Here is a 25,748-nt window from a genome sequence, read left to right as displayed (position 1 = left end):
TCCTTTCTTCTTCCTTCCTCTATCCATCTACCCAGCCTCTCCTTTCTTTTCCTTCCCTTTTCTTTTACCTCTTCACCCTTTCTATTTTTTCTCTTTCTTGCTCTACCATCCTTCCTGTCCATTTTCCTTCCTTTCCTTACATCTTTTTTTCATTTATCTCTTCATCCTTTCAGTTCTTCATGGATGGAAGGGATTTTTTTTATCTTCTTTCATTTAACCATCCACCCTTCTTTTCATCATTATTTACATCACCTTCCTGTCCTTTTTTCCTTCATTTCTTTCATTCCCTTTCTCAACTTCAACTGTCAACTTTTCCTTTCCTGCTTCTTCCTCCCTCTCCCAGCCACCTCTCTTCTGTCATCTTCTATCCTTTACATTTCCCCGTCCTTCATATTCCTTTCTTTATTTCTCCAACACACCATTTCTTTAATTCATTCTTTATTTTCCCGTCTTTCATCTTCCTCCTTCTCCCCTCAACCCCTCCTATCCTTCATTATTCTTCCTGTATCTCTCTGGCCTTTCTCTCATTTCTTTACTCATTCACTCTCTCCATCTCGCTCTGTAATTCATCTACTCTTCTTCTCATTCATGTTTTCTCTTTCACCTCTCCACCCTCCATCTCCTCCAACTCTTATTCTTTGTTTTCCATTCCTCCTGTCTTTCATCTCTATTCTTTAACATCCACCCTGTCTCTTCATCAACTTCCTTCATTTTCCTCCACTTTTTCTATCCTTCATCTCTTATTCTTTGATTTTCAACCCTTTCCATCTCTCTCTCCTTCATCCTCCACCCTTAACATCTCCACTCTTCCTGTCCTTCATTCTTATTTTCCCTGTCATACTCCTTTCATCCCCCACATTCTTTCCTTTTTCCTCTTCAGCATTTCTTTTATTTCTTGTCCTTTACATCTCCATGCTTCCTATCCTTATTCTTGTTTCCTATACCACTCCGCCCTCTACCTATCCTGCTCCTCCATCTTCCTTTCTTTCTCTCCATTCTTTCTTTCCTTAATCCCCCTGTTTCATCCATCCACTTTTCCTTTCATTTATATTCTGTCATCTTCTACTGTTGTATCTTTAAACTTAGTTTTTCTCTGAACCTTTCTATCATTCATGGATAAGAGCAATTTCTCTTCCTTTAACCATCCCTCCTTTCTGTCCCTCATACTCCTTATTTCCTTTCCACCCTTCCTCTCATCTCTCTTTCTCCTGTCAACTTTTTCTTTCCTAAATCTTCCTCTCCCTCCCATCCAAGCTTCATCTTCTTTCCTCTCTATCCATTAAATCCTTCATGTTCCTGTCCTTCTTCTTCCTTCCTCTCCCATCCATCCATCCCTTCATCTCTCTTCCACTTTTCTCTCCTTCATGTTTTTCCTCTTCCATGTTCCTTTCATCCTCCTCCTACATTTCTTCATTTACCTCTCCAGCCTTTCTATCCTTTTTCCTCTTTTACATCTCCACACTTCCTAACTTTAATCTTGTTTCCTATATCACTCCACCTTCTATCACCCAGCTACTTCCTCTTTTCTTCCTCTCCATCCTTTCTCTCCTTTACCTTCTTTCAACTGTATCTGTAATTTTCCTCCCTTTCCTTTACCTCTCCACCCTTCACTTTCTTCTCCCTCTCACTCCCCTCAACTGTTCCTCTCCTTCATCTTTCTTGTTTTACCCATCCATCCATCTTCTGTCTTTACCTTTATGCTATTCTGTTTCTTGTTCTACTTTCTTTAACACCCACCCTTTCTTTTCTTCGTCCTCCTTCACGTTTCTTTCCTTATCTCCTATCCTTTCCTTCTCAACCCTTTCCATCTTTCATCATTCATCTTCATCTCCAGTCCACCCTTTCTCTCCTTCACCCTCTCTCCTTTACACCTCCACTCTTCCTGTCCTTTTCTTTCTTTCCCTTAAATGCTCTTTCCAACTTCCTTCCTCTACCTCTCCACCTGTCTATCCCTCATCTTTGTCCTTTACTGCTCCACCTGCTTTATCTTTCATTTATCTTTCTTATTTATCCTTGTTTTACCCATCCATCCATCTTCTGTCTTTACCTTTATGCTATTCTGTTTCTTGTTCTACTTTCTTTAACACCCACCCTTTCTTTTCTTCGTCCTCCTTCACGTTTGTCCCATGTTTCTTTCCTTCATCTCCTATCCTTTCCTTCTCAAACCTTTCCATCCTTCATCATTCATCTTCATCTCCAGTCCACCCTTTATCTCCTTCACCCTCTCTCCTTTACACCTCCATTCTTCCTGTCCTTTTCTTTCTTTCCCTTAAATGCTCTTTCCAACTTCCTTTTTTCTTATTTACCCTCCCTCTCCTATCCACCCTCCGTCTACTTTGTTTTCTGTCCATCTTCCTCATTTCTTCTTCCTCTCTCATCCTTTTGATCTTACTGTCTCTCCTCTCCTTCCTTTGCCTCTCCACCTTCCCTTTCCTTCCTTTCCTTTTGTATTGCATCCTTCTTAGTCATCCTTCATCTTCCATCTTCCTCCCTTCACCTTCCTACTTCTACCATCCACCCTCTCACCATCACTTTCTTTTCTTTTCTTCCACCTTGCTTCCTTTACCTAATGACCTTTCCTCTTTCTCCTCCACTATAATTGACTTTTCTGTCCTTCATGGATGGGAGGTAGGGCTCTCTCCTGTCCTCCTTCACTTAATTTTCCTTTCTTCTTCCTTCCTCTGCTATCCATCCACCCATCCTCCCTTTTCTTTTCCTTCCCTTTTCTTTTACCTCTTCATCCTTTCTATTTTTTCTCTACCTTGCTCTGCCATCCTTCCTGTCCATTTTCATACCTTTCCTTTACCTCTTCATCCTTTCAGTTCTTCATGAATGGAAGGGATTTTTTATAATCATCTAATTTAACCATCCACCCTTCTTTTTTAATCATTATTTACTTCAACTCATATTCTTTATTTTCCATTCCTCTTGTCCCTTATCTTTCTCATTTTACCTATCCATCCTTCCTGTCCTTTATCTCCTACCTTTACACTATTCTTTTTCTTGATTCTTTAACCATCCACCCTTTCTCTTCATCATCTTCCTTCATTTTCCTCCACTTTTTCACTTTTTCATCCTTCCTATTTCTCAACATCATCTCTTTAATTCATTCTTTATGTTCCTGTCTTTCATCTTCCTTCTTCTCCCCTCAACCCTTCCAATCCTTCATCATTCTTCTTGTATCTCTCCAGCCTTTATATTAGTTGTCTCTCCACCATTGCTCTTTCATCTCCATTCCTCTCCATCCACCCTCCCTCTCATTCATTCTCCCTCCTTTCCTCTCTGTTCATCTTCTTAATCCTCCTCACACCTCTCCACCTCTCCATCAACTTCCTTCCTCTCTGTCCTTCTTCTTTCTCATCTCATTACTCTCCACTTCCTGTCATTGATATTCTTTTACCTCTCTGTCTCCCCTTCTTTCCCACCAACTCTTTCTCTCTCCCCTTTTCCTCTCCATCCTTTCTCTCCTTTACCTTCTTTCAGCTGTATCTGTAATTTTTTTTTCCTTTCCTGTTCCTCTCCTACATCTTTCTCACTCTTCCACTTTCTTCCTTCAGACATCATCCTTTTCTCTCATTTCTATATTCACTCTCTCCATCAACATCTTGCTCCCTAACTCATCTACTCTTCCTCTCTTTCATGTTTTCTTTCACCTCTCCACCCTCCTTCTCCAACTATCCTTTTATTCTACATTCCTCCTCTCCTTCATCTTTCTTATTTTACCCATCCATTCCTTCCCTCCTTAATCTTCTGTCTTAACTGTTTATTGATCTACTTTCTTGTCCTTTTTTCCTTCATTTCTTCATCTCCCTGTATCTCATCAACTTTTCCTCTCCTACATCTTCCTCCCTCTCCCATCAACCTCTCTTCTGTCATCTTCTATCCTTTACATTTCCCCCTGTCCTCTTATTCATTTCCCTTTCTTTTCCTTCTTCATATTCCTTTCTCTATTTCTCAACATCATCTCTTGAATTCATTCTTTATGTTCCTGTCTTTCATCTGCCTACTTTTCCCCTCAACTCTTCCTATCCTTCATTATTCTTCCTGTATCTCTCTGGCCTTTCTCTCATTTCTTTACTCATTCACTCTCTCAATCTCCACCTTCAATCAATCAATCAATCAATCAATTTTTATTTATATAGCGCCATATTACAACAGAAGTCATCTCAAGGCACTTTTCACATAGAGCAGGTCAAGACCGTACTCTTTAATTTACAGAGACCCAACAATTCCCCCATGAGCAAGCACTTGGCGACAGCGGTAAGGAAAAACTCCCCTTTAACGGGTAGAAACTTCAAGCAGACCCCGGCTCTTGGTGGGCGGCCATCTGCTTTGACCTAGGTTTAAGAGGTTTAATTACAGCTACTTTAAAGGACTGTGGTACATAGCCTGTTACTAAAGACAAATTGATCATATCTAGTAAAGAAGTGCTCACTAAGCCTTAAGCAGCCTAGTTGGGATGGGATATGAGAGACAGGTTGATGGTTTAGCTGAACAAATCATTGAAGTTAGTTCAGACAAGTCTACTGGAGAAAAACAGTCCAAATATATGTCAGGATTTACTGCTGTTACTAAGGTTCCTGTGTTTGGGGAGAGAACGGTGCCTGTCGAGGGCAGGAGGTGGTTAATTTTGTCTCTAATAGTTAGAATTTTATCATTAAAGAAGCTCATAAAGTCGTTACTACTGAGAGCTATAGGAATACATGGATCAGTAGAGTTATGACTCTTTGTCAGCCTGGCCAAAGTGCTGAAAAGGAACCTAGGGCAGTTTTTATTCTCTTCTATTAATGCTGAGTAATAGGCGGCTCTGGCATTACAGAGGGCCTTCCCATATGACTACCTTGCCAGACTAAGCGAGATTCTTCTACTTTGGTGGAACGCCAAATTCTTTCCAATTTTCGTGATGTTTGCTTTAATTTGCGGGTTTGGGAGTTATACCATGGAGCTAACCTCTTATGTTTTGTTATCTTCTTTTTTAAGTGGGCGATGGAGTCGAGTGTTTGTCTTAGTGAGCCTGCAGCACTATCAATAAGATTATCAATTTGGGAGGGACTAAAGTTAACATAAGAGTCCTCTGTAGTATTGAGACATGGCAGTGAATTCAGTACTGACGGAATTGCTATCAGATAGACATCTAGTGAGGACATTTTTGTCTAATGGTGTATAATCCAGTAATAGGAATTCAAAAGTTATTAAAAAAATGATCTGACAAAATAGGATTTTGTGGAAAAATTATTAAATGTTCAATTTCAATCCCATAAGCCAGAACAAGGTCTAGGGTGTGGTTAAGACGGTGAGTGGGATTATTTACACACTGAGAGAAGCCAATTGAGTCTAATAATGAGATAAATGCAGTGCTGAGACTGTCACTATCAACGTCCACATGAATATTAAAATCACCTACTATAATTACTTTATCTGTACTAAGGACTAAATACGACAAAAACTCTGAGAATTCAGATAGGAATTCAGAGTACAGGCCAGGAGGACGATACATTATAACAAATAGAACTGGCTGTAAAGTTTTCCAGGTTGGCTGAGAGAGACTAAGAACAAGGCTTTCGAATGAGTTATAATTAAATTTAGGTCTAGGGTTGATGATTAGGCTTGAGTTGAAAATGGCTGCAACTCCTCCTCCTCGGCCAGTGTCTCGAGGAATATGAGTATTAATATGACTGGGGGGAGTGGATTCATTTAGGCATGACACAGCCAGGTTTCAGTGAGACAAAATAAATCAATATGATGATCTGAAATTAAATCGTTTACTAAAACAGCTTTAGATGAAAGAGATCTAATGTTCAAGAGTCCACATTTAATTATCTTATTTTGTTGTACTATTGCAGTAGTGGTTTTAAGTTTTACTAGATTTTCATGAATGACTCTTCTTTTGTTTACTTTGGATTTAATTGATTTATGTGGTCGGGGGACAGACACAGTCTCTATGTGGTTTTGGGTGGGTAACTGCTCTAATGGAAGCGCAGAGAAGCGTGTAGGACTGCAGCTCTGCCTCCTGGTCTCAACTCTGGGTTGTCATGGTTTTGGTTTACTAATAAACTTGGCCATATTTCTGGATATGAGAGCAGCTCCATCCAAAGTGGGATGTATGCCGTCTCTCCTAATCAGACCAGGTCTTCCCCAGAAAGTCTGCCAATTATCTATGAAGCCCACATCGTTTGCTGGACACCACCTCGACAACCAGCGGTTAAATTGTGACATGCGGCTATACATGACATCACTGGTCAGATTAGGCAGCGGTCCAGAGAAAATTACGGAGTCCGACATTGTTTTTGCAAATGTTCACACCGACTCAACATTAATTTTGGTGATCTCCGATTGGCGTAATCGGGAGTCGTTGCCGCCGATATGGATGACAATCGTACCATATTTACGTTTATTCTTAGCCAGCAGTTTTAAATTTGACTCAATGTCGCCCGCTCTGGCCCCAGGAATACATTTAACTATAGCTGCTGGTGTCGCTAACTTCACGTTTCTGACTATGGAGCTGCCAATAATCAGAGTTTGTTTCTCGGCGGGTGTGTCGCTGAGTGGGGAGAACCTGTTAGAAACATGAACTGGTTGGTGGTGAACCGTGGGCTTCTGCTTAGGGCTATGCTTCCCTCGGACAGTCACCCAGCCGCCCTGGCTTCCCGGCTGCTCGGGAGCTACCGGGGGACTGGGAGCTACGCTAGGTCGGCCCGCACCGGATACTAGGGGCTGGCTAACTATATTAGCAGCTGATTGTTTTTCCATGGTGCGGAGCCGCGCTTCCAATTCAATAAGCCTTGCCTCCAGTGCTGCAAATAAACTACACTTATTACACTTACCACTATCACTAAAGGAGGCAGAGGAATAACTAAACATTTGACACACCGAGCAAGAGCGAGCAGGAGAACGAGAGGGAGAGAGAGAAGCCATCGCTAACTGCTTAGTTTAAGTTAGCTGCTAGTGCTAGCTGCAGAGCTAAAGTGACTAACAACTTGTGCGATTAGCGAGAAAAGTCGCTAAGAGAAAAGCGCTGAGAGTGCTTGTGTAAAACTAGCGAAAGTTTAAATATACAGCAGATATTAATCCACAGTAATGTGATATATATAGGAAAATCAACTGAGATGAGAGCAGCAACAACGCTATCAGTAGACACAGTCGGCAACCGGAAATGATACAATACGCTTACCGTAGCACGTCAGCACGTTAAAAAGACAATTACATCTGATTGACAAGAGCCGTGACACTGTTTACTTAAAAGTTGGTAAACTCTTCAAGTAAAGGCGTGGACTGCCCGTCCACCTCAAGGTGTAATTATCAGTCTTTACACCTTGCTCCCTAACTCATCTACTCTTCCTCTCTTTTGTTTTCTCTTTCACCTCTCCACCCTCCATCTCCTTCAACTCATTCTTTGTTTTCCATTCCTCCTGTCCTTCATCTCCTACCTTTACACTATTCTTTTTCTTGATTCTTGAAGCATCCACCCTTTCTCTTCATCTTCCTTCATTTTCCTCCACTTTTTCTATCCTTCATCTCTTATTCTTAGATTCTCAAGCCTTTCCATCTTTCTCTCCTTCATCCTCCACCCTTAACATCTCCTTTCTTCCTGTCCTTCATTCTTCTTACTTTCCCTTTCATACTCCTTTCATCCTCCACATTCCTTCCTTTTTCTCTTCACCCTTTCTTTTATTTTCTATCCTTTACATCTCCATGCTTCTTATCTTTAATCTTGTTTCCTATACCATTCCACCCTCTACCTATCCGGCTCCTCCATCTTCCCGTCTATCCTTTCTCTCCTTAATCCCTCTGTTTGTTCTATCATCCTCCACTGTTGTATCTTTAAACTTAGTTTTTCTCTCTCCTATCCAACTTTTGTTTCTTTCAACTTCTCTCCATCCTTTCTATCCTTCATGGATGGGAAGTAGGGTTCTCTCCCATCCTTCTTCACTTGATTTTTCTTTCTTTCTTCTTCCTTCTTCTGCTATCCATCCATTGTTTTTTCTTGTCACTCTCTAACCTTACTATCATTCATGGATAAGAGCATTTCTATCTTCCTTTAACCATCCCTCCTTTCTGTCTCTAATTCGCCTTCATTTCCACCCTTCCTCTCATCTCTCTTTCTCCTGTCAACTTTTTTTTTTTTACTTAAATCTTCCTCCCTCTCCCATCCAAGCTTCATCTTCTTTCCTCTCTACCCTTTAATGTCACATCTTGCCTGGACTTTGGCTGTTTTTTTGGTCTTATGTTGTGTTCTGTGGGGTCTCCTGGTTATGCACGTCTGTTTAGTCCCTCAGTTCATAGGGTTTTCTTGTATGATTTGGGTGGTGGGTTTTAGAGGATTGAATCATTAGTTTGTTGGGTTGTGTGCTTGGGTTTGTGTTTGTGCTTGGTTTTGGATGGGTTAGTATAGATGGCATTGAGTTTGTTTTCTGGGTTTTTCTTCTGTTTCCCTTGTGTGTTCATGTGCTCCTCCACACCTGCCCTGCATTTGGACTCGTTAGCCCTGCCCTGCTGTCTTCCCCACACCTGCCCTGTGTTAGCCTCGTCAGCCCTGCCCCGCTCCCTGTGTGTCCTCAGCCAATCAGCTCCCTGTATGTTCATTCCCCTCTCCAGTTCTCCACCCATCTCCCCACCTGCACCTCATCTCCTTGTTAGTTCAGTTTCTTTAAGTTCGGGTTTTCTGTTCAGTCTTTGTTGGATCGTTTTGTGTTGTTCCTTCTGTTAGTTCTGTTCAGCCCTGTTTACCTGTCCGTGACCATCCACAATTAAAAGAGTTTTTCATCATATCTGCATTCCGGCCTCTGCGTTTGGGTCCACTCCTGCTTCCCCGAGCCTGACAGAACGATCCAACCAGTAATGGACCCAGCAGAGACAAACTGTTTTCAAGGAACCCGTCTGGCACTGGGGGGACCTCGATCAGCCAGACGGGCCTCCAAGCTTGCCAACCACCAGCACTGCCATTCGGCTTCCACTCCAGACATTCCAGCTCAGATGACTTTGCTGAAGTACTTTTATTATCAGTTATCTAAGACTGCTAGCAAGGAGCCAGCTAGCCAGCAGCCTGCCACTCCTGAGCCAGCACCAACCCAAAACCCCTACCTGGGCACCCGGTTGGCTCTGGGAGGCCCTCGGAGCGCCAGCCAGAGGTCCGGTCGTCAACGCAGACGACCACACCGTTCCTTGGGTCACCTTGCCACCTGGCCTGTCCTCTCCAGCGCCTCAGAGTCTCCGCGCCCCAGAGTCTCTGCTCCCCAGCGTCCCTGCTGGCGTGCAGCAACCCTCCGTCCCTGCTGGCGTGCAGCAACCCTCCGTCCCTGCTGGCGTGCAGCAACCCTCCGTCCCTGCTGGCGTGCAGCAACCCTCCGTCCCTGCTGGGCCAGCGCAGCTATCCCTTGTTCCGGAGCTGTGCCAGCCCCCCGTTCCAGAGTCTGCAGCATCCCCTGTTGCGTCTCCGCCCGAGTCTGCAGCATCCCCTGTGGCGTCGCCGCCCGAGTGTGCAGCATCCCCTGTGGCGTCGCCGCCCGAGTGTGCAGCATCCCCTGTGGCGTCGCCGCCAGAGTCTGCCTGTCTTGCCTCCAGGCCATCCCCCTGAACTTTATGGCTCTGCCTCTGTCCAGCCCCCTGGCCGTCCACCTGGACTCTTATGCTCTGCCCCTGTCTGGCCTCAGACTTTCTACCTGAGTGCCATCTCCCTGGCTCCCAGTGTCCTGGCCATCTGCCTGTGCACCATCTTCCTGGTTCCCCATGTCCTGGCCCTTCCTGAGCACCACCTCCTTTGCTCCCTGCATGCTGGCTACCTACCCCTGCGCCACTTCCCTAGCTACCTGCTCTTTCATGGCCTATGGACTGTCACTTTTGGCCTCCTCCTCCCCCCGTCTTGCGTCGGCCGTCCATCCTGTGTCCCTTGGTGGTGTTTGTGGGACGTCTGGGATCTGTCCCTTAAGGGGGGGGTTCTGTCACATCTTGCCTGGACTTTGGCTGTTTTTTTGGTCTTATGTTGTGTTCTGTGGGCTCTCCTGGTTTTGCACGTCTGTTTAGTCCCTCAGTTCATAGGGTTTTCTTGTATGATTTGGGTGGTGGCTTTTAGAGGATTGAATCATTAGTTTGTTGGGTTGTGTGCTTGGGTTTGTGTTTGTGCTTGGTTTTGGATGGGTTAGTATAGATGGCATTGAGTTTGTTTTCTGGGTTTTTCTTCTGTTTCCCTGTTCAGTATTTGTTGGATCGTTTTGTGTTGTTCCTTCTGCTAGTTCTGTTCAGCCCTGTTTACCTGTCCGTGACCATCCACAATTAAAAGAGTTTTTCATCATATCTGCATTCCGGCCTCTGCGTTTGGGTCCACTCCTGCTTCCCCGAGCCTGACACTTTAAATCCTTCATGTTCCTGTCTGTCTTCTTCCTACCTCTCCCATCCCATCTTCCTTCATTTTCCTCTCCACTTTTTCTATCCTTCATCTCTTATTCTATGATTTTCAACCCTTTCCATCTTTCATCTCCTTCTCCGGTCCACCCTTTCTCTCCTTCATCCTCCACCCTTAACATCTCCACTCTTCCTCTCCACTTTCCCTCATACTCCTTCCATCCTCATTATTTCTTTTCCCTCTTCACCCTTTCTTTTATTTCCTATCCTTTACATCTCCATGCTTCTTATCCTTATCCTTATCCTACGAGTCATAAACCAGTTACTGAAACATTAGAAACAGAAGCTGACAGGACATCAATGCCTTCTGTTAACTGACTTTTGTGATGGTGCGCTGCTGCCAAACTGTACGGACCCCTATCCCACCATTGGACTGTTTCCGGATTTCAAAAACTGCTCTGGTCCTTTACTTGAGCCTGTCGACCCTGTGGGAGCTTCTTTGGAGGACGCCTCAGGAAAGACTCTGTATAAGTTGATGGTTAAAACCTTGAACCAGAACAAACTGAATGGACGCAGTGACACCCCGTGGAGGACTTATCTGGACTTAGACCCTGACGTCAAACCAGCATGGAGGTCTTTGTATAAACCTCCTTTAACAAAGAAACATGCGGACCTGCAGTGGAGGATCCTACATAGCATTGTAGCAGTGAACTCTTTTTTTATCTCTGTTATTAATGCTGCTGTGGAGGAGAAATGCCCCTTCTGCAGCCAAAGAGAGACGGTGTTTCACTGTTTCTCAGAGTGCTCTCGTCTGACGGCTCTGTTTGTGTTGTTGGAAACCATTTTTAGCAGATATGGAGAAATTTTTATGAAGCAGGTTTTTATTTGTGGTTTTAAATACACTCGCCAACAGAAGAACAAGTGTCAGATATTGAACTTTGTTTTGGGACAGGCAAAGATGGCGGTGTATGTGAGCCGCAGGAGGAAGGTGGAGGAAGAGCTGAATGTTGATGTGGTTCCTGTTTTTGTCAGAATGGTGAAGTCCAGACTGCTGGTAGAGTTTAGTTTTTACAGAGCTGCTCATGACCTGGAGACTTTCCAGCTGATTTGGGGTTATGGGGGGGGGGGTGCTCTGCTCTGTAATAGATGGACAGTTGAGTTTTGGACATGTGCTGATGTAACTTTGATACCTGATATGTAATTATATAATGTATGTGTTAATGTAGTGTATTACGTTTTTTTTACAGTGTACATAGTGGATAATAAATGTTGAGTTTAAAAATCAATCATCCTCCACCCTTAACATCTCCACTCTTTCTCTCCGTCATTCTTCTTATTTTCCCTTTCATACTCCTTCCGTCCTCCTAATTCTTCCCTTTCCCTCTTCACCCTTTCTCTTTTATTTTCTATCCTTTACATCTCCATGCTTCCTATCCTTATTCTCATTTCCTATACCACTCCACCCTCTACCTATCCTGCTCCTCCATCTTCCCTCCTTTCTGTCCCTAATTCTTCCTTCCTTCCTTTCCACACTTCCTCTCATCTCCCTTTCTCCTGTCAACCTTTTCTTTCCTAAATCTTCCTCCCTCTCCCATCCAAGCTTCATCTTTCTTCTTTCCTCTCTACCCTTTAAATCCTTCATGTTCCTGTCTGTCTTCTTCTTTTTTCTCTTATCCATCCGTCCCTTCATCTCCCCTCCACTCTTCCTCTCCTTCATTTTTTCCCTTCCATGCTCCTCTCATCCTCCTCCTACATTCCTTCATTTTCCTCTCCACCCTTTCTATCCTATTTCCTCTTTTACATCTCCACACTTCCTAACTTTAATCTTGTTTCCTATATCACTCTACCTTCTATCATCCAGCTCCATCTTTTCTTCCTCTATCCTTTCTCTCCTTTACCTTCTTTCAACTGTATGTAATTTTCCTCCCTTTCCTTTACCTCCACCCTTCACTTCCTTCTCCCTCCCACTCCCCTCAACTGTTCCTCTCCTACATCTTTCTCACTCTTCCACTTTTTTCCTTTAGACATCATCCTTTTCTCTCATTTCTTTATTCAGTCACTCTCTCCATCTCATATCACTCCCTAACTTGTCTATTCTTCCTCACTTTCATATTTTCTCTTTCATCTTTCCACTCTTCACCTCCTTCAACTCATATTCTTTATTTTCCATTCCTCCTGTCCTCCATCTTTCTCTTTTAACCCTTCCATCCTTCCTGTCCTTTATCTCCTACCTTTACACTATTCTTTTTCTTGATTCTTCAACCATCCACCCTTTCTCTTCATCATCTTCCTTCATTTTCCTCTGCACTTTTTCTATCCTTCATCTTATTCTTCGATTTTCAACCCTTTCCATCTTTCATCTCCTTCTCCAATTTCTCTCCTTCATCCTCCACCCTTAACACCTCCACTCTTCCTGTCCTTCATTCTTCTTACATTCCCTTTCATACTCCTTTCATCCTCCACATTATTTCCTTTCACTCTTCACCCTTTCTTTTATTTCTTGTCCTTTACATCTCCATGCTTCTTTTAATCTTGTTTCCTATACCTTTCCACCCTTTACCTATCCTGCTCCTTCATCTTCCTCTCTATCCTTTCTCTCCTTAATCCCTCTGTTTCACCCATCTACTTTTCCTTTCCTTCATATTCTATCATCTTCTACTGTTTGTATCTTTAAACTTCCTTAGTTTTTCTCTCAGCCTTTCTATCCTTCATGGATGGGAAGTAGGGTTCTCTCTCATCCTTCTTCACTTGATTTTCCTTTCTTTCTTCTTCCTTCCTTCCTCTGCTATCCATCCATTGTTTTTTCTTTTCCCCCTCTAACCTTTCTATCATTCATGGATAAGAGGATTTTTTATCTTCCTTTAACCATCCCTCCTTTCTGTCCCTAATTCTCCTTATTTCCTTTCCACCCTTCCTCTCATCTCCCTTTCTCCTGTCAACTTTTTCTTTCCTCAATCTTCCTCCCTCTCCCCTCTCCCAAGCTTCATCTTTCTTCTTTCCCCTCTATCCTTTAAATCCTTCATGTTCCTGTCTGTCTTCTTCCTACCTCTCCCATCCCATCTTCCTTCATTTTCCTCTCCACTTTTTCTATCCTTCATCTCTTATTCTATGATTCTCAACCCTTTCCATCTTTCATCTCCTTCTCCGATCCACCCTTTCTCTCCTTCATCCTCCATCCTGAACACCTCCTCTCTTTCTCTCCTTCATTCTTCTTACTTTCCCTTTCATACTCCTTCCATCCTCATTATTTCCTTTCCCTCTTCACCCTTTCTCTCATTTCTTGTCCTTTACATCTCCATGCTTCTTATCTTTAATCTTGTTACTCACTCTCTCCATCTCATCTTACTCCCTAACTCATCTACTCTTTCACCTCTCCACCCTCCATCTCCTCCAACTCATTCTTTATTTTCCATTCCTCCTGTCCTATATCTCTTACTTTTACACTATTTTTTTTCTTGATTCTTGAACCATCCACCCTGTCTTCCTTCATTTTCCTCCACTTTTTCTATCCTTCATCCTCCATCCTTAACACCTCCACTCTTTCTCTCCTTCATTCTTCTTACTTTTCCTTTCATACTCCTTCCATCCTCCACATTCCTTCCTTTCACTCTTCACCCTTTGTCTCTTATTTCCTATCTTTTACATCTCCATGCTTCTTATCTTTAATCTTGTTTCTTACACCATTCCACCCTCTACCTATCCTGCTCCTTCATCTTCCTCTCTATTTTCTCTCCTTAATCCCTCTGTTTCACCCATCCACTTTTCCTTTCCTTTATATTCTATCATCTTCCACCGTTTTATCTTTAAACTTAGTTTTTCTCTCACCCTCTCTCCTTTACACCTCTACTCTTACTGTCTTTTTCTTTCTTTCTCTTAAATGTTCCTTCCACTTCCTTCCCCTGTACCTTTCTATCCATCATCTCTTCTTCCACTACTTTTCCTTTCCATCTTCATCTCCATCATTTTTCCTTCATGGATGGGAGGTAGGACTCTCTCCCATCCTCCTTCACTTGATTTTCCTTTCTTCTTCCTTTGCCATCCATCCACCCTCCCTCTCCTTTCTTTTTCCTTTTTTTCTTTTACCTCTCCACCTTCTCTATTTTTCTCTTCCTTGCCCTACCATCCTTCCTGTCCATTTTCCTTCCTTTCCTTACATCTTTTGTTCCTTTACCTCTTCATCCTTTCAATTCTTCATGAATGGAAGGGATTTTTTATAATCTTCTTTCATTTAACATCCACCCTTCTTTTTTATTTACATCTCCACCTTCCTGTCCCTTTTCCTTCATTTCTTCATGTCCCTGTCTCTCATCAACTTTTCCTCTCTTCCTTCTTCCTCCTTCTCCCATCCACCTCTCTTCTCCATCATCTTCTATCCTTCACATTTCCCCCTGTACTCTTATTCATTTTCTTCCTTTTCCTTCTTCATATTCCTTTCTCTATTTCTCAAACACACCATTTCTATAATTCCTGTCTTTCATCTTCCTTCTTCTCCCCTCAACCCTTCCTATCTATCTCTTTGTTCTTTCACTCATTTCTTCACCAACTCACTCTCTCCATCTCATCTCACTCCCTAACTCATCTACTCTTCCTCACTTTCATGTTTTCTTTCACCTCTCCACCCTCCATCTCCAACTCCTATCCTTTTATTCTACATTCCTCCTCTATTTCATCTTTCTTGTTTTACCCGTCCATCCTTCCCCTCCTTAATCTTCTGTCTTTACTGTTTTTCTGTTTATTGATCTCCTTTCCTGTCCTTAATTTTCCTTCATTTCTTCATCTCCCTGTCTCTCATCAACTTTTCCTCTCCTCCCTCTTCCTCCCTCTCCCATCCACCTCTCTTCTGTCTTCCTGTCATCCTTTCTTTCCTTTACCTTCTTTCAACTGTATCTGTAATTTTCCTCCCTTTCCTTTACCTCTCAAGGAGGACTCGTGATAAGTGCGTGAAAGTTGTTCAACTTTCTGTTGGGCCAAGCTAAGATGGCCATTTATATCAGCAGAAAGAACAAGATAAATGGTTCTTTGGACTTTGATGTTATCACCATACTGATCAGAATGATAACAAGCAGACTGAAAATTGATCACAACTATTACAGGTTGATGAATGATCTGGACTCTTTTGTCTCTGTGTGGTGTTATAAAAATGTTCTGTGCTCCATTGATGAGGAGGAGCTCTGCTTTGGACGCATGCTGGGCTGAATCTGGTGTTGTTTTTTAATGCTTGTTGATCTGATGACTAGATAAATAAAGGTGTTTTAAAAATTCAAAAAAAAATTCTCTTCCTTCTTCCTCCTTCTCCCATCCACCTCTCTTCTCCATCATCTTCTATCCTTTACATTTAAGTCAAGGCTATCGGAAGGGATTATCTCTAAAAATGTTCATTTAAACAGACATGTTGACGCAGATGACAGTTAGTATTTATCATGGGGCAACAAAGCAGATCTGAATAATTGTCCTACAGATGTTTTTAAGATGAATCCACTACACCACTGAAAGAAAATTCATCTGCAAGTATTTTGATGATAAATCAATTGTTATAGTAATTTATTAAGAAATAATACCAAACATTCTCTGTTTCCAGCCCTTCACACATTAAGCTTTCCATTGTTTTATATCAGTGTAAGTTGAAGAGTTTTTTGGGGGGATTGGACTGTTTGGAAAAAAACGAGCAATGTGCAAACATGGGCTCTGGGGAACTTGTGCTGTGCATTTTTCACTATTTTCTGACATTTTGTAGACTAAACAATTGTAAAAATAATTGATAGATTACTTGACTCTGAACATAATAGTCAGCCTGAACTGAATCCCTCTTTTTTTTTTTTCCCCAAACAATTTCCCTACTGATAGCCCAGTAGCAGGATCCCCAAAATTTAAGCTAAAGTTGCATAGAGTTGAATAAGTAAATAACCAATTAATATGAGTACAATGAAGTTGGTCTTTATATTTGTATGGGAATTCAATTGCTTTTGTGCCTTAAGTTGTCTGTGACGAAGTGTATTCCCCAAAATGTTGAACTATTCCTTTAATTTTCTGCCAAACCATTTTTTCTTGAAGAAAAAACTTTTTGAACTAAATGTTAACTGTTTGTTATGAAACAAATGACATTCATTCTTTCTTTGATAAAATAACATTGACATTTTAACCCTTAATGTCAAGCTTTACACAAGCAACTGAAAGCTTCCATAAGGCAACAGGACTTCACCATGACACTTGTATGAAATTGCCAGCAAGTGTGTGAACATTTTTCAACAGGCTTTTGTACGACATTCATAATACATTACAGTTCTCTACTTACATTACAAGCTTTTCACCAGTTCATGTAATCTTCCTGTCTTACTGTTACGTCCCTGCTGCGTCTTTGCAGAACTGCGACCTGTCTGGCTGTGATCTACAAGAAGCAAACCTGAGAGGATCCAACGTGAAAGGAGCCATTTTTGAAGAGATGCTGACCCCGCTGCACATGTCCCAGAGTGACAGATAACTCGGTTACACGCCTACAAGTCCGGTCTGGACACAGATGGCTTCTTTATTACTCAGTTCCTCTTACAGTATATCCCCCTACTATCAATCTCTCTATACCTGTGTACAGCACAGGTAGTTGTATGCACATCCCTGGCATTCCACCTATGTTACATTAGCTTTAAATATCTTGCACTAGAATTTATCCAGGGTTGTCCATGTATGTTTGTATGGTAGGATGTTTTAAAATGTTCAGCTACATATATCACCAAAACAAAATAATGTTCCTAGTGTACGTAGATGTGTCTGGATGCGATCCAACGACTATACTCATTTAATGTTTTTGCATAACTTATATTCATTTCATATTACTTGACATGTTAATGGGAGTCAAAAACCAGACTTTTGCAGTAAAGTTCAGAGTACTGAGCTTCACTGAATGCTGCTGTAGCAGAAACTGAAGGGGTCATTTACCAATAACTGTCACGCTGTACGTTCCTCTTTAAGTATGTAACTTACTTTTGCTGGATACAACACACTATAAAGGAAGCAATGCAAGCCAAAGCCATACAACAGCACAGTCTCAAAGGCCAGACGTGCTGTTAATGCACCATAAAACTATGCGACAGGCTAGTTTTCAAACACAGCTTGGGTATGCAATACATGATTTACAGCTGTGAGGTTTCTCTTTTCCTACTTTTGAATATTGTGTTCTTAAAAAGCTCTCCCTCGTTTTGCGCTCTGTGAATCTACCTCTTTTGTTTTGTTTTTTTTTGTAATCCAGTGTGTGAGAGATCCACAGTTGCATGCGTTTGACTGTGGTCACTACTTATTGTAATGTTTATGTATGACATTCATTATTCCTCATATCCCATTGTGAGAAAATAATCCAACTTGGTGTGCTTTAACAGAAGGCCGTGTTCACATGTTGTGGACTTGCCTGAAAACATGTTCCATTTACATGACGTATATCACTTAATCATGCTTTTGAACGTATTTGCACAAGTATATATTTGATTTGTAACATGTTATATCTTTTCACCAAAAATGTTTAATGCTTGTTATCTTATGTAAATCAAATCCAGTGCTTCCAAAAAAAAAAAATCACTATTAATAGATTGGGCAGATGTTTTGTTAAGGAACAATCTCACTTCAGTTCTTACTGGACATTGTCTGTTTGCATGTGTGAAGAGCTATCCTCGCCTTTGACTGGTGAAGTTTCTTTAGCTGTAGCTCAAAGCTGCTCCGATGCAATACTATTCACTCAGTTCAATCGTAGGTACCCAGCCTGTGAGAATGAATGATGAAGGCAATCATGTTGTGTATTTCACCATGAGTGTGAAAATCACAAAGAGCTATGGTTATTTATTTTAATACATCTCTCTGAATGCAATATGGGGCAGAGGTTGTTTTTTTTTTGTTTGAGACAGGGGGCGGTGTAGTTCTCCCTGAGTATGATTATTGCACTCGACCGTGGAAATATATTTCCATAAATGACTGTTATAAATAAACTGCTATGAAGAAGAGTAAGTCTTTATCACCTCGTCTTTTTCTCTGTCATTAATTTGTGAATCTTTGGTTTATCAGCAAGTATTGGAAAACGACTGGAGGTACTTCACGGCCATACACAAAGCTGGTCTGATGATGAACACTTGTTCTTTTTGTGGAAGGACAAAAATCACACACTGTAATCTTTTTAATAGCTCTGCGGGTTACCAGTAAATGTTGCTTAATTCCACTTTGTGACCCCCTGCAGTGAAGTGTTGGGCTTTTGACACGAAAGGAAGCAGCATATAAACCTTGGAAAATGCTCAGCAGCAGCAGCATCGGCTTCCACAAAGGACAGCAGCCAAGAACAAATCAGAAAAGCAGCTTGCCTTATGCACAGAAGGTAAAAACTTCACTGATGTGATGCATAAATCTGGGCATGTGTAATCTAAAACTGAGGACTATGACAGTATTTGGGGTTAGATTAGGAAAAATAAGAAGATTACTGACCTGCTTATATGTGTAATATAAAGCTTTTTCCCTCCTCAGAATGGCTATGCAAACCCTGGCACTGTGGTTGCTGCTTCTGGGCTCAGTGGTGCCACAGGTCTGCTGTCAGCACTGGTCATATGGACTGAGCCCAGGAGGGAAAAGGGAACTGGACAGCCTTTCAGACACACTGGACAATGTAAGCATGGCTCCTCACACTTCATCTTCAGCATTTTATTCTCTACATATTCATGGTTATGTTTCCCCCCCCTTCAGGTAGTTGAGGGGTTTCCACATGTGGACACACCTTGCAGTGTTTTGGGTTGTGTTGAGGAATCGCCTTTCGCCAAAATCTACAGAATGAAAGGATTTCTTGTAAGTTTCGCTCATCTGTAATTCTGTGTTCGGTCAATCGATCAGTCAATAATGTCAATTATTCAAATTAGTCAAACCGCCAGACGCTTTACCAGATATTTCTATTAAATGTTGATTGTATTTTCACATATTTAATGTTATTCTTTTTCTCTTTTAGGGCAGTGTGACCAACAGGGAGAATGAACACAAAAATTATAAAAAATGATGATTATTTGATTCTACAATAAATAATCATATTGGCATATCTACATTGTTGTCTGTACTACTTTTAATGATCATGATAGAATCCATTTTTATTCCACAGTGCCTTATGCTTTTCTCTGTTTTTGTGACTATTTCTTGCTCTAAAGGATTACAGAGACATTTCATTTGAATAATTATTGACACTTTTCTATGAACTCCTTATTTGTTTATTGTATAACAAACATGAATTTGATTGAATTTATATCCCAGTAGTTTCTAAATTCCTGATGGCATGTAATACAGCAGATTTATACAAATGTAAGAGTGAAGTTGTGTCTTATGGGCAAAAGTTGTGTAAACGTAAGGTTAAACATCAGTTTACTGTGTTTTGTTGAACATTGCCTGTTTGCATATGTTTAGTGATGCAGTGTTTGGGTGATATTGTAGTGTCAGCCGCTTGGCGGCGCTGTTCAGACAGTGGGTAGAGTTTTGAGGGGAGAGAAGGGGAGAAAGAGAATGAGAAGTGTGTGATGACTGGACTGAGCTGTGTTTGTTGAAGGTGACTAAAGTTATGAGGAGAACCCAGAACGTATTGGACTGATTTATTCCCTCACTCACACCCACGTCGCTTACACTGGTGGCAGCGGTGGGATTTCCTTCTGTGGAATATAGTCCTTTGGGATTCTGCTCAACTTTTTGAGTCCCTAAAGCTATAGGCTAACGATAGCTACGCTAACCGCTAGCTTAGCTTTAGCTTTCAGTACAGTTAGTCAGCTAGTCGTTACCAAGTCCGTTTTTTTTGTTTTGTTAGCTTCAAGTGAGTTTAGAAACCGTGTTTCGGTCATCTAACTCCGTCCGAGGGCTAAAGAAAAAAATAATAAACGAGACGAAGGAAACTCATCATGTCTGACGAGGAAGCATTTTCCACCGGTGAGCAGCGAGCCAGCACAAGCACGAGGGGGGCCTCAGCGCCAGGTGTGCCGCCATCTAGCAGAACACAGGGAGCGCCCAGGGGCATTCCCTTACCGCCACCATTTCACAACGATGGCCGTGAGTCTTTTCAACTATGGGCTCGCCGCTATGAGGTAATTCAAGAGGCCCGTTACAAGGACAGTGGTGTGGACATGAATACAGTATTAGAAGCTGAGTTACCCACTAGACTACCACCAGAACTGTTCATTGTATGGGATAATCTGCCCCGGGAAACTCAGGACTCTTTATACTGAAGCAAAGAAGCACTTGCAGACAGCTTTTGGCCAAAAGGATGTAATTGCATCATTTCAGACATTCCCTAATGCCCGGCATAGACTACCTAATGAAGCAATGGAAGTTTATGCTGCAGACGTATGCAGGCTTGTCAAAGAAGCTTTCCCAGATTTTGAGCACAATGCTTCCGAGTATATGAAAATGTCTCGCTTCATTGCTGGTCTGGATCAGGAACTTCAAGTCAAATGTCATGAAAGAGGGGTGAAAACTTTCACTGAGGCTTTTCAAGTCGCCTCCCAAGCTGAACGGGCTCGCCAAGCAGCTAGATTAGTAATGCCAGTGTCCTCACCAAATGTTACCATCAGAGATATTGGCACAATGCAGTCAGTAAATTCAGTACATGAAAATGACATTGAACTCGGGAAAACAGTTCAGAACCTCACTGCTACTGTTAAAGACTTAAGTAAGAATATGGATGCACTGAGACTGAAGCTGGATGAGCGAAGCAGGGAGCACCACCGTGACAGGCACATGCATGTGCGTCCTCAAAGATCTCCCTCACCTTATGGGAGAAGCCCAGATAGGGATGCAAATAGATGGAGCTCAGGCTACAGACATTCCCCCTCCAGATACTCACGTTCCAATCATTCCCCAGAACACTATTCTCCTCAGAGGACTCGCCACCATCAAGATCACACCCGTAGGGAGCCTGACAGGTACCGACAACCTTACAGAGATACTCACTACTCAGACCATGCCTTTAGCCCTTATGAGGAAAAGAGAGGGAGGCAACCCTCTCCCAGTAGACCCTACTATGACTCTCACCGCCGAAGCCCGAGTCCCTATGCCAAGCATGTTTCATTCCAAGAGTATGGGGACCAAGGCCAAACACGACAACCAAAGGACTGGGACAGTCAGTATCCCACTAAGAGTGGTTACAAAGATCATGGCAGATTTCCACAGGGAAACGGCCGTTAGCTGATGATGCGGGGTGTTCATCAGCTACTTCTCTGGAAGCCCCAGACATCTGCCTCACTGAAATAACAGACTGCATCAGTACACCACCAACCCCTAGTGGTACTACAGATATGACAATCCCCCTGACTGAAAGCGTGAACATTGAAGCCACTGTAAGTAAAGACTTCACCTCCTATGTAAGTGGAATTGTTGAGTGCACTAATACGCACATCATGCTAGATACCGGTTCCACTATTTCGTTCATCAGTGAGGAAACCAAAATGTCACTTCCTTCCCTAGCAAAAAGACCCATTAAAAAGAAGTTTATCATGTCACAAGCAGTGACTGGCCAAACTTTGGATACATTGGGTATGATAGACATCACCTTTAAACTAGGGTCTCAAACTCTGCAACATGAAGTGCAAGTCATCAGAAATGTCAGTCAAGGCTTTATATTAGGTTTTGACTTTCTCAAGCCTCACTGTGTGATTCTGGATATGGGGAGAGGACTGTGCTATCTGGGTGATGATGTCCTGCCCCTACTCAGGAAGAGTGACCTGGCACCTGCTAGTTGTAGACAAGGTACAAAACACGCCAATGCTGACTCTATGTCCCGTCGTCCCTTCACAGCTGAAGGCACCACCCCTATGGTTACAGCCAATCAGGTGAGGTGTGTTTCCATTCACACTCAAACAGACCCAATAGAGTCATCCATGTGCACTCCAGCCACTGAGCTGGCACCCTGCTCAGAGACTTTACCCACTGCTTCGACTGCTATGGATTTAATATCACTCGTGCAGTCTGCTTCACCAGATACTGCAGCTGTAACGGTGGACAGTTCACTCCTGAATATTGACAGGCAGTATTTCCTCCAAGCTCAAAAAGCTGATCCTGAGTTGCAAATAGTCAGGAGCTGGGTGTTGACTGACCATAGGCCACCATTCTCAAACATTAAAGCAACCTCACCTGAAATGAGACAGTACTGGAGAGAGTTTCCTAAACTCACCCTTGTTGATGGTCTTTTGTGTCGCAAAGTCAGACCTCCACCAGGTGACCCTGTTTTACAGATTGTAGTTCCTAGTAACTTGCAGAAGGAAGTGTTTCAAACTTTACATGGACATTCACTCTTGGGACACTTCAGTTCACAAAAAACATTACAAGGGGCACAGATCAGATGCTTTTGGCCTCACATGACACGTGACATAACTCAGTGGTGTCTTGAATGCACAGCCTGTGAAGCACGGCAACCACAGACACCACACCAACAGGCCCCTATGCAAAACATAATCACATCCAGGCCTTTTGAGAAAATTGCAGCAGACCTGACGGAACTGCCACTCACACCGTGGTAATCGGTATGTACTTGTTGTAATGGACTATTTTACTAAGTACCTCAACTTGTATGCACTTCCTGATCAACGGGCAACCACTGTGGCTAAATGTTTGTTTGAAGATTATATTAGCCACCATGGTGTGCCTCAAAGTTTGCACACTGACCAAGGCCGTCAGTTCAACTCAGATCTTGTCAAAGAACTGTGCAACCATCTGGGAATACATAAAACAAGGACATCACCTTATCATGCTATGTCAGATGGCATGGTGGAACGAACAAACAGGACCATCAAGGACCAGTTAGCAAAATATCTGTATACCAGAGGAGGTGAATGGGATGACCATCTACGGCAAGTTGAATTTGCATACAACACGACTGTTCACTCCTCCACAAAACGCACTCCTTTCTTCCTGGCCCATGGCAGAGTGGCCCACCTGCCTGCAGATCTCCTCCTTGGAGACTCACCAGGACTTTCAAACGCCACACCAGGTACTCCAAGTGAATATGCCAATTCGGTATTACTGAAACCATCATTCTGTTGCACATAACATTGAGGCAGCAGGTGCTCAACAAAAGCACTACTATGATCGTCGGATGAAACACACAGCCTATGAGCCAGGTGACTTAGTGTGGGTTGACCTTCCTGCCCTTGCTAGACAAAAACTGTCACCTAAGTGGACCGGCCCTTTTAAAGTTCTACGACGGCTTGACTCAGGCACAGGTGACATTGGAGTAGACTATGAACTTCTGGATCAACGGGACCCTAGAGCTAAACCTAAGGTCATTCGCTACAATCGCCTGAAACCTTATCGTTCAGCCTGGTCAGCTGACAGACATCCAGTTCCACCCTCACCTTCAGAACTGACTGTACCAGCAAACGGCCCAGGTCCCCCACTGCTCACTGCACTCTCAGGCTCCAGACCTTATGTATACAGGCACCCAAATAAGCCCGGGTGCTCTGTGACTGCGCCTAGGGATCAGACAAATGTTTGCCCTCTGCCCCAGAGTGCTACTAGCACCACAACACAGGTGGGAGACAATGTCGCCACAGGACATTCCAGTGAACTGTCTCCGGCAGTTCAGCCTTTCACAGGAGTAAGGACTAAGTCAGGTCGTTGTGTACGTCCCCCAGTGCGTTACAGGACTGTTGAATGAACTGTGGTCTGTGTCATATGCTTGATTGAGAAGTACAAGTAAAAAAAAACAAAACACTGATGTTATAGGCAAACACAAGGAAAAAAAATGTATCCTGTTCCACTGTTCTTTGTTGTTGTTTTGCCAACGTCATCTGTTTATATTGTTGTTAAGCATAAAGTAGTGACAATTTCATTACACCTATTTGGAAGCGAGGACGCTTCTTGCGTAAGGGGGGGGACGATGTGTAAGAGTGAAGTTGTGTCTTATGGGCAAAAGTTGTGTAAACGTAAGGTTAAACATCAGTTTACTGTGTTTTGTTGAACATTGCCTGTTTGCATATGTTTAGTGATGCAGTGTTTGGGTGATATTGTAGTGTCAGCCGCTTGGTGGTGCTGTACAGACAGTGGGTAGAGTTTTGAGGGGAGAGAAGGGGAGAAAGAGAATGAGAAGTGTGTGATGACTGGACTGAGCTGTGTTTGTTGAAGGTGACTAAAGTTATGAGGAGAACCCAGAACGTATTGGACTGATTTATTCCCTCACTCACACCCACGTCGCTTACACAAACAATACTTAGGTTTGGCCAAGAATCAAGTCTACAGCATCCAAAATGTCAAATATAAACACAATACAGTGGCTTTCAGGTGATGCTTTATGCAAACATAACAACGTGGACTGCATGAGTGTAAAATGATGAACTGTAGAACAAACAGCCTGAGTCTTTTATTCAGGATAGTTGATAATAATCTTATGTACATCATTGTTTTGTCAAAATTACTGCCCATAAGCAAGAAGACTAGAGTGTATTATAGTGCATTTGAAAGTTATGCAGTGTGTCAGCAATAGTTTGGTGTTTCAACTAAAACTAGTTTACTGTGCATAGTCTTAATTTTCTCAAATTACAAAGTTTTTGTGTACACAAACCAAAAATGACAACCAGCAACAGAGAAAAATGTCAAATGATAATATGAAGATTTTTTTTAATGATTTTATGTAAAAAGAAGCATTTTTATGCATGTTGCAGTCAAACAGACTGGACTGAAATGTGTCTTGAGCCTAAAATGTCACACAAACACATGAGCTCATTATGTGGCTTTTGTTTTCTGGGGCTTGAACATGTCTGTCTCGACTTTAGAGTCAAGACTTGACTACTTGTGACTTGCTCAACAGTGTCATGTTCCCACTTCTGCTTCAAACAGCAGCACAATAAGAGTTTTATTTGTTTTCTGACAGTAAAATGTTTTAAAAGCAGCATTTTCTGTGCTGTGAGACGGAATGTGTGTCACTAGAATATCATAATGAGCATTCTAATATATGCGAATTCTAGAACTACCAGCACATTATCATAATGTAAAAATTCTACACTGTCCACTCAGTCTCACTCAGATCTTGAACTGAAAGGCAGTTTTTTTTCAGTGGGAATATATCTTCAAATCTTCAGTCATCTGTTTCTTCATATTCGATGGGATCTTTGTTGGGTTGATACACATGGAGAGTAGACACAGCGGGAGAAGCATGGTAAGTTTTTCTCATTTGAAGATGGCAAACCTTTGGGCAAACATTGACTGTAATTTAGGATTGCACTTATCTGGGACAGCTTACTGTTTCTCTCATGTCTTTGTATTTGCCTCAGGTTTCAACAAATTAATTAAATGTTGTCTTTCTGGAAAGCAATTAGATTTTCATACAGTTTGATAACTAAAGTTAATGCCTCACTTAAAAAAATAATGTCAGTCTGTGTAAGAATCTGCTCCCAACCAACCCCAAATACCCCAAAATACACTTCATT

At 42.3% G+C, this 25,748-nt stretch overlaps 1 protein-coding gene across 1 annotated transcript; it reads left to right on the top strand.

Moving 5' to 3' along the window:
- The first annotated feature begins 18,549 nt into the window (after positions 1–18,549).
- On the top strand, positions 18,550–19,395 carry LOC122970522 (progonadoliberin-1-like). The gene is made up of 4 exons (XM_044336686.1): positions 18,550–18,685; positions 18,832–18,970; positions 19,048–19,146; positions 19,304–19,395. Exons 1-4 carry the CDS (start codon positions 18,675–18,677, stop codon positions 19,349–19,351), a joined length of 297 nt encoding a protein of 98 aa, XP_044192621.1. The 5' UTR covers positions 18,550–18,674; the 3' UTR covers positions 19,352–19,395.
- The last annotated feature ends 6,353 nt before the right edge of the window (positions 19,396–25,748 follow it).

The sequence above is a fragment of the Thunnus albacares genome, chromosome 2, assembly GCF_914725855.1.
Source record: "Thunnus albacares chromosome 2, fThuAlb1.1, whole genome shotgun sequence".
NCBI classification, from domain to species: Eukaryota; Metazoa; Chordata; class Actinopteri; order Scombriformes; family Scombridae; genus Thunnus; species Thunnus albacares.
This window is presented reverse-complemented; position numbering and strand designations above follow the sequence as displayed.

What these genes read in the sequence shown, in the direction of transcription:
- LOC122970522 (XM_044336686.1), top strand. An exon ending in TTTCAGACACACTGGACAAT is followed by an intron (nt 18,971 to 19,047) that starts GTAAGCATGGCT and finishes CCCCCCCTTCAG; the next exon opens with GTAGTTGAGGGGTTTCCACA. An exon ending in ACAGAATGAAAGGATTTCTT is followed by an intron (nt 19,147 to 19,303) that starts GTAAGTTTCGCT and finishes TTTCTCTTTTAG; the next exon opens with GGCAGTGTGACCAACAGGGA.